Genomic DNA, 9,952 nt, shown 5'->3' with positions numbered 1-9,952 from the left:
ACGTGTGTGTTTGTTTGTGTGTGTGTGTATTTGTGTGTGTGTGTGTGTGTGTGTGTGTGTGTGTGTGTGTGTGTGTGTGTGTGTGTGTGTTTGTGTATGCCTGTGGGTCTGTGTGTCTGTATCTGTTTATGTGTTTACCCATATGTGTATCGCCGGCTTATTACGCGTGAGGAGTGAAAGAAAGGAAATACATGAAAAGAGCCGAGGGGCGTCTGACATTTGGACAGTTTGATTTTCGCAGACTTTGAGACGTTTATTTCCCCAAGACAGCTTGTTTACCAACTTTGAACCCTCAGCTCGAGGTCGGAATACTAACCGCTCGACCACGGTCAGGAACCTTCCCCTTCGTCTTGTTTCCCTCCGTCGCCACAAGACTCGATTCCCCTGAGGTTTTCAAAAGTATGTAAAAATAATGCTTATTAAGATATTCGTTCAGTTACGTGTTTGAGATGTTTTATTCTGCTCAACATGTGATGCCTTTATTATTTTTTATTCTATTTTATTTTTTAATCAACGTATTGGGTATTAACTGTGCCATTTTTATACAGTATATATTTTTCGCAGTAGATTTTACACAAACCCCCTGCGGACCAGAGTCACGCAAGATTACTTAATGATTTGAGACTCATCTCTTGTGAAAGAAATAATGTTAGTCGCCTCTTCTGCTCTTCCTCCTTTCTGCTGTCCTCCTTTAAATCTGTTTTCTCACATCACTGGTTCCACTTCTTTGGCACTGTATTGTCCCCAAGGATGGAAGCGCTGGTATTATCCATAAATTGCTAAATATGTCGACGGTAGTCATTGAAATGAAAGTGTTAAATATGTTATTAACCTCTGATTCGGGGACACATCTTTGCATATTCTATTCTAGTTAATATCAGATGATTTTATTCAGAAGGAACAAATTTGAGTCTCAATCGATTTAATTGTTTATTTGTTTATTAATTTGTTAATTTATTTAATTTCATTATAGATTTTTTTTTCAATATACTGGGAAGCTCGAAAATCCCTTTTCGATACCAAAAGTGAGACACGAATATTTCGGTTTTTTTTTCTTTTCTTTTTTTTACACTGCAGAAGGCTGGGTGTGGCTATACACTGTTCATAGCTTTCTATGCAATGATTGATTAGTTGATTACTCCATTTGACCAACGTGTATGACTATTGATGGCTACCCCGTTTGAGTTCTTTTTATCACAATGGTTGATTTATTCATTGATTGAGTGATTGATTGATTGCCTAGAGACCTTGAATTTAGATATATAGTGTCCATTCTAAAAAGAAATAATGAATATATCAATAGCATTATTACTGGTATTACTACCACGCTACCGTCAATAGTATCACTTTGGTTGTTACCACGACAATTGTCACCACCGTCAACATTACCACCACTGCTACCACCACCACTGACACAAATACCACCACAGTTATCATTTCCACCACATCATCATCACCACTAGAATTAGAGCCACTACCACCACCGTTTCTACCACAATTTCCACCACCATTACCACCACCGCTGTTACAACTCCTGTGATCACCTCCACTTTCACCACTTCTATTATCACCATTACCACCTCCATTATCATTATAAGCACGACATACATCACCACTAGAATCACATTAACACCTCCAGTATATACTTAAGGGAAACTTACACATGTTTGGGGTGTCGATCGATGGAGACGACTCTCAAGTCGGAGTCCGTCCCTCAAGTTAATAAAGAAAACTGGCACTCGGAGTGGGCCAACGCAACGGACGAGTGGAGTGCCGTGGGATGCTCCGTCGCACACGGGAATGTAACGCAACATTGGCACTCTTCGCAAAAGAGGCCTTGTGCCTAACTGGGGAAAAGTCGCCTTGATTTTCTTTTTTCTTTTTTTTTTTCCTCGACCAAAACCGGATTGGACGAGGTGTCAGGGAGGAATTTCTGGCACCATCCTGCGCTAAAACACTCGTGTGAAATATTGCTGTGACGACTGCCAAAAATCAGGGCCGGCAGCAAAATGCTCGATTTTTTTTTTTTTTTTTTGAAAGAGAGAGAGCAGGATTTAAAAAAGCTAGATTCTGTAAACGTTTTTAGTAGCTCTTCTTGTGCTTTGTGGCACTTGTCACTGTGCTGCCGCATCTATCACAAGATAGATGTAGTACTTTTATTTCCTGGAGTATGTCTCCTTTCAAGATGGGGTCCCTCCCTTATGGGCTAAAGCCGGGGCTGGGGAGAGGCGCCCCCGTTCATACCTGGGGGGAGGGGGGTTACCTCCCCGGCCAATCTTATCAGTCGAGACCCCCAGTCCGGGGTCCAAACCCCATTCTCACAGAATCTTCTGAAGTTAGTCAGTATTAATCTCTTGGTCTTTGTTTCGAAGTTGAAGACTTGATAGAGATTAATCTCAATGGACCTCACCAGGAATAAAATCATCTGGGTTTATGCTTAGGAATAGGATGCCCGAAGTCCTAAGCTCACCTCTGCGAGTTATTCTTTTTCTGAATAGAATCGCCTAGCTTTTGTCAGAACACATTGTTTATTCCCGACTTTTGGAAATTAATTACAATGGTTTAACTCTATCTAAGAATCTCCTTTTAGCTAAATGGAGTTCTTTTTGGTTAAACTTCTGTTCTTGGAACCAGCATGTACAATTGCCTCCAATTACACGCGAAGCCAGTTTCGGTGTTTTTTGTTTTTTTGTTTTTTTTTATGTAAAGGTTCCTATAAAGTGTGGACCCTACATTTGGAAATTGACTCTGTGTATATGTTATATAAGCTCCAAGCTCCAAGCAGTTAGCGGTATTCTTCTTTCACATTACTTTATGGTTGACTTTTAGTTTATTGTCATCATGTATCACATAGAGTTGTGATAAAACAATTATTTTGTGGTAAGTGGAATAACTCTTATATGTTGAAAAAGAAGATTTTGTATGAAATGTATATATTTGAAAGAGTGCCTTGCGATTTTTCAATTCCTCCCTTTTTCGACATTTATTGCATTCTCTCTTCTAAAACCAGTTTTATTTATTTGAGGAAGATTCCACGTACAAGTTAAAGCGTGTATAGATACTATAGTCTCGTCATATATTGCTCTTTAGAAATTTTGTTCTCTCTAGTGATAGCTGATTTCAACCAAGCCCCCCTCAACCCCAAAAGCCGAATATTATTGATCTATTTATTTATTTATTTATGTTATTTATTTATTTGTATATTTTACGTCGGGAACATAGATTAACTTGAAAGTCTCTATTCTCTTTATTTATTCATTTATCTATGCATTTAATTATTCATTTACCTGTTAATTTATATTAGATTTTATTTACTTATTTATATTTTTACTATTATCTTTTTCTTTTTCTGGTGAATTCCTGGCAATTCCATTTGCTTGGAATCACAATTCCCTTCAAAGTTTATTCTGAATTATAACATCTGATTTTATTTAGGTTAAAGATTTATCCCACATTCGTGAGGAAAACCTCTTCAATCCAGTGGCGCCCTTGATATATTTTGTTCTGGTTAAGAAGATGCGATATTAGACAGCATGTGGCAGACCTGTGCCTGAAGGAATAATGTTATCTTGATTACCCTTTTTCATTAGATAACCACATTTTTATCTATGTAATTATGTAATTATTCATTAAACTTATTTAATTTTATTTTACTATTTATTGATTTATTCATTTGCTTATTTATGTACCACTTATTTATTTATGTGTTTGTTCATAATTTGTTTTCTTTATTTATTGATGTTTTCATCATCGTTGTTTTTATCTTGTTTTTTTTATTTTTTTTTTTTATTTTTTTTTTTTTTATGGGGAACTCCTTGCAGTTTTGCTTTCTTGTGTCCAGGAAGGAAAGGGTCTGTCTTATAATCATCCCATTCACTTTTGCAAAGGTTGTATGAAAATGTGCATTTTGGTTGAGGCTTTTTTTTAGTAAGCTGAAGAACATATGCAAATTCCCCTTCAGCACATTCCATTCCTTCCACCAGCCCTGCCAACAAAGAGAACGAAAGCTCCTTGTCCGTCTTTGCCAGCATGGCCCCAACCCTTCCAACAGGACCCCCTAACATCCCTGCTAGTAGCTCTGCCAACACTGGTGGTGGAAAACCCTGCCTGCCAGAGCCAGCATTTACCAGCCTTGCCAACACTGGAGCGCCTTGATGGCGTGCCTGCCAACCTGACATCGACGTGCGGGCGGACAAGACTGCCTCATTCCTGTCATTAAACAACAATTTGAACCCAATTGCTTCCTCATGGGCTTCTGTGGCCACATCACTCGCATTTATGCATACTTGCCTCGCCTCGCCTGGCTGCACATTTTACTTTAAGGTTATAGATATAACGATATATCTATATATATGCACACACGTGTGTATGTAGATATATATAAATAAATGATGCAGTATCATCACATCTTGCTTCTTAAAGATATTGGCCTCTTGTGACAGCTGATTTGAGTTGGAAAATAATCATGCAACCCAAATTAGAATCATACACGAATTTGAAGCTAGGATTGATAATCAGACAGGAAGAGACAGGATACTACGAATGTTGCCCCTTTCTTGTTTATCACAAATGGGTAAGTACAATTGGTTAAGTACATGCAAATGAAATCCCAATTCGAGACCACAACTAAATAAAAGCTTGTCAATGTATCTGAAAACTCCCGCAGCTATACAGCCTTCTGCCGTTTTAATCCCCCATTTTTTATATTTTTTTTATTATTTTACTGTCCCTACTCCATCCCATTGGTTTTTCACATCCGCGCTTATCACCTCTCGGTTGGCGTCCAGTCAGTGACTGACATGTGTCACATCTATAATCTTCTTTCAGAGCTCCGTGTCGCACACATTTCTATTTCTGCATTTTTATCGCTTTTATTTGAAAAAAAAAAGAAATTCTCTGCTCTTGTTTACTCTGTTATCAGGATTGCTGTCCTCCTGTCTTTCTATATTATCCGCTGGATTGGTTTCTACAATCCTCTCATGAGTACTTCTCAGGCCTCTGGATAAGCATGGACGACGTGGAAATTGTTTCGCCTCCTCACTTCCACTGGGACCTACAGCCCCTGGGCCCGTTTCATTGTTTAGCGCATTTCATATTCTGTTATCACTTATATATATATATATATATATATATATATATATATATATATATATATATATATACATATACATATATATACATATATATATATGTATATATATATATGTGTGTGTGTATGTGTGCAATGTATATGAATATATATATATATATATATATATGTATATATATATATATATATATATATATATGCACTAAAAACACACTATTATTTGTATTTAAGAAAAGAATGAAATAAATAATTTCAGTATATTTCGATCACTTGGGTTTTTAGTGCAATTACTAATGTGTAACGACATTACAGGACAGTGATATATGTATATATACATAAATATATATATATATATATATATATATATATATATATATGTATATATAATATATAAATATACATATATATTCATATATATATATGAATATATATATATGTATATTTATATATATATATATATATATATATATTATAATATATATAAGGAGGCGAATCAAGTAGAGAAGAAAAGGTAAAAGGAGCAGATGGAGAAATGATAATGGAAGAGAAGGCAGTGAGAGGAAGGTGGGCAGAGTATTTTAGGGAGTTGCTAAATGTGAGGGAGGATAGGGAAGGAAAGGTAGTTGCAGTGGGAAACGCAAAGAAAATGAGAGTGGTGATTGAGGAAAATGGAGAAGAAATAGGGAAGGATGAAGTGAAAGCAGCTGTTAAGATGATGAGAGCAGGTAAGACACCTGGTCTGGATGGATGGCATCCAGAATGTCTGAAGAAAGGAGGTACAGTGATGGTGAACTGGCTGGTGAGGTTATTTAATGTTTGTTTGAGAGAGTGTAGAGTGCCGGAGGACTGGAGGAGTGCCTGTATAGTTCCGCTTTACAAGGGAAAGGCTGACAAGTGTCAATGTATTAGCTTCAGAAGGATCAGTTTATTAAGTATAGTTGGGAAGGCTTATCGGAAGGTCTTGACTGAGAGGATTAGGAGAAGAATAGAAGGACTAATTGGTGAGGAACAGTGTATTCGATCCTCATATTCACTCCTTCCACCTCTGCCTTCCACACCTCTTTTACTAATCTTTCTTCACTCATTCTTTCCATGTGTCCAAACCATCCCAATACTCTTTCATCAACCCTATCTCCCAACTCCCTTTCCACCCCTGTTCTCCTCACCTCCTCATTTCTCACTCTATCCAACCTAGTAATCCCTGTCATACTTCTCAGGCATTTCATCTCAAACACATTCAAACTCCTTCTCTCTTCCTCTCTTATGTTCCATGTTTCTGCTCCGTACAGTGCTGTCGGCACAATCACTCCTTCATACAATCTCCTCTTAGCATCCATTCCCAAATGTCTATTTCTCATTACACTTTCCCGCCACATTCACACCCAATTATCTAAAACTATCCACCTTCTCCAGTCTCTCTCCTTTAATACTCATTTCCAGTCTGTTGCCACTTTCTCCCCTTGTACATCTCATCACCTTACTTTTGATATATATATATATATATATATATATGACGAGTTAAACACCATATGAGGACGGAGCCTTTATTTGAACGACGTTTCGCTTATTACATCGTTTTCAAGTACTTGAAAAAGCTGTAATATGCGAAAGTTCGTACAAATAATTGCTCCGTCCTCATATGGTGTTTAACTCGTCAGTCTTGACGGCAACTGCCACTTTCATAAAATATATATATATATATACACATACATATATATACATATATATATGTATATATACGAGTATATGTATACATATATATATATGTATATATATACATATATATACATATGTATATATATGTATATATATATATATGTGTATATATATATATATATATATATATATATATGCAAGTAGATTCGAATATGATAGCATTTTGACAATGATTCAACGTCTTAATATTTTCAATTTTTCTGATCAGGATTTTTCCTACTGGGAGATGAGTACGAACAAGGTTTTCATAGTATTTCACTTATAAAATCAAGATTTCGTTTTCAAAGAGACATCATCAGGATTGACATAATTCTGTAATGTTAGACAAAAAATTGGTATGATTTTGACAAATAAACATATGAATAACAAAATAGTAAGATATGCTCAAGTAGTGTCGCTTACGTCTATGAGAGAAGTACAAGTGGTAGGTGAAGGAGAAGAGATTTTATATTCGAACCATTCCCCGTGTATCTGACCTTTCGAGCTGTTGAGATGACCATTTGGTCTGCCTGGTGGACGCATTGGGAGATGGGAGGAGGGAAGGGGAGGGGGAGGAGGGGACCTTGGTATACCATCGTCTCAAATGGCGCGTCGTTATAGAGGGAAATACTGGAGGTCATATTGGACTGGATGTTAATTGTAGGTACATTATTTTTAATATGAAAAGACTCTAAAAATTTAACCTTCTGGGATCTTCATTGTGTCCGATGACTTTGGTACACTTATTCATGGTGACTCTGTCAATGGTTTGGTTATAATGTTCCTTAATATCCCCGTCCTGCTGGTGTAAAGATAGTCTTCTTCTGAGCCTATATCTGGTATGTCCAACGTACAGTATATATTATTGCGAGGTGCGCAGCCCTCGGCAGAACATTGAAACAGATACACCATGTTGGTTTTGGATGTAGTGTCAGTTCGACCATTTTCGTTGTTTTTCATGACCATTCAGCTGTTTTGGGGGGTTTTCTGTAATAAATAAGAACCCGGATTTCACAGTTCTCACTAATGGGGTACAATTTTTCTTAATAAATATCTGAGCTTTTTTTCATCTTTTTATAAGAATCAGTATAGGTGTTACGGTAGAGAATATTAATGAAATTAGGTTTATTGGAACACTGGCTGGGCTTAAGTTCACTCATCAATATGTTAACTATGTCATCAGTCACAGTTGGTATAGCCGTTATTAGTGAGCATTTACTGTAAATGTTGGAGTTCAGCATGTAGTGCTTCCCACGAGGAACAAACTTTCATTGCTCTCCTGACGTAAGCTCTAATTACACCTTTCTTATAGTTATCATTGCACTCGTTGTTACCATTCATGCATTTATCAATGTTAGTGGGCTTACGGTAGACCCTAGTAGTAAAGTTAGTAGAGGTAGAATCAATCAGGACGTCTAGGAAAGGGAGTTTCCTGTATATATTCTTCTCAGTTGGGAAATTTCTTGTAAGCGCAGCCTAAGTCTCTCTAGGAGCTCGCTAGAATGCGTACACACGAAGATATCGTCAATGTACCTACAGTAAATTTTGGGTTTAAGTTCACTCGAAACGAATACTGTCTCTTCAGCAGAAGGCATGAAGGCTTGGGGCAAGTAAAACACCCAAGGGCGAGCACATTGCGATTCCATCGGTTTGCACGTACAACTTCCCGTTTGGGCACCTGAATAGGGCTTCTGTTATACAGATATACAGCATTTCCTTAATAATGTCCTTCGGAAGGGGGGGGGGGGTTGAAAGTTCAGGGTGCTGGTAAACATATTGGAGAATAATGTCTATTATTCTAATGAGGGGCATATGAGTAAATAATCTCTGCGTCTAACGAGGCAATGAAGCCTTCGGGTTTATTACTCTCACAATGTCTATGGACTCGTCAGTAGAGCGTAGGGAGTAAGTGTTTCGATTGTACGGGGAAATCACATTATTAATTTTCTTAGCAACACAGAAGGTTGGAGTTGGGATTTGGGAAATGATGGGGCTAAAGGGTTAGGATTCTTTATGGGTTTAAAAATAACCAGGATTAAAGTCTCCTATTACTTTTTCAAACTTAACACTATCCACTATGGCACTGACAACTAAAATTAATTTGTTCAATTTCTTTTTAACAGTTTTTATTGGGTTATGAGTAAAGTTTTGAACATAGAAGGGTCACTTATGATGCCATTACATTTCCTATGATAATTATCACCGTCGAAAATAACAAAACATGACGATTTTTCCGCTTCTCTAATCACAATTTTCTTGTTTTCACATAACGAGGTGAAAGAAACTGGCAATAATGATGATGTTTAGTTTTGGTGCACTCGTTTTGTAGATAATCTTGTAGATCTGGGTCGATGATATATATATATATATATATATATATATATATATATATATGTATTATATATATATATATATATGTATGTATGTATATGTATATATATACATACATATACCAAGGCTTTTTCCCCCTTCTAAGGGAGGTAGCCAAAAAGGGAAAGGCATAAAAACACTCCCACCCATTTCATCCCTAAATACACTCCACACCCCTCCCACCCTCCCTCTCATCTGAGCACCTCCTGGATGACGGGTCATCCCTGCACCCTGCCCACCGCCCTGGGTCAGAAGCAGTGTCGCAAGACACAGCACATCCACAGCAAGGCCGCTTCATTTAATCGGCGACCCCCACTCTCTCCGTCCCCCCTTGCATATAAGGAGAGGACGGGGAGAAATCCCTTCGGGCTGCGTCAAAATTTACTCACACATGCTACCCCACCCCCCACCCCCCCGCCCATTCCTCCTCATGCAATCACAACATCATCCATATACAACCATTCTCCACTCACCTCTGTCTTCCGTCCTCTCCCTTCCTTCCTGTATATATATATACAAAATGTATATATGTGTATATATATATATATATATATACTGTATATACAAAACGTATACATGTGTATGTATATGTATATATATATATATATTATATATTATATATATTATATTTGCAGAAACCACTTGGAAAATAAAAGAAGTGAATACCGAACGTTTTCGTCTATTCAAGACATCATCAGGGTACATTTTCCAAGTGGTTTCTGCAAGTATTGTTGTTACGTGTGTTTAGTGATTTGTTTTGCATATATTATATATATATGTTGTCGGAAAAATTTCAAA

The 9,952-nt window shown here is 37.2% G+C and overlaps 1 protein-coding gene across 1 annotated transcript in view; it reads right to left on the bottom strand.

Annotated features, from left to right (window-relative positions):
- Window positions 1-7,475: 7,475 nt before the first annotated feature.
- LOC143035578 (uncharacterized) overlaps window positions 7,476-9,952 on the bottom strand; it is an 8,094-nt gene continuing 5,617 nt past the window's right edge. Inside the window, exons 2-3 of the mRNA XM_076202446.1 lie at window positions 8,322-8,475; window positions 7,476-7,583 (exon numbers count right to left, since the gene is read on the bottom strand). Of these exons, the coding sequence (XP_076058561.1) occupies window positions 7,476-7,583; window positions 8,322-8,475 (262 nt within the window). The remainder of the gene's footprint in view (window positions 7,584-8,321; window positions 8,476-9,952) is intronic.

Source organism: Oratosquilla oratoria, chromosome 19 (genome assembly GCF_046742065.1).
Source record: "Oratosquilla oratoria isolate Oo_2021 chromosome 19, ASM4674206v1, whole genome shotgun sequence".
In the NCBI taxonomy this organism is placed as follows: domain Eukaryota; kingdom Metazoa; phylum Arthropoda; class Malacostraca; order Stomatopoda; family Squillidae; genus Oratosquilla; species Oratosquilla oratoria.
The sequence above is the reverse complement of the archived record's forward strand: the minus strand, read 5'-3'. Positions and strand labels throughout refer to the sequence as shown.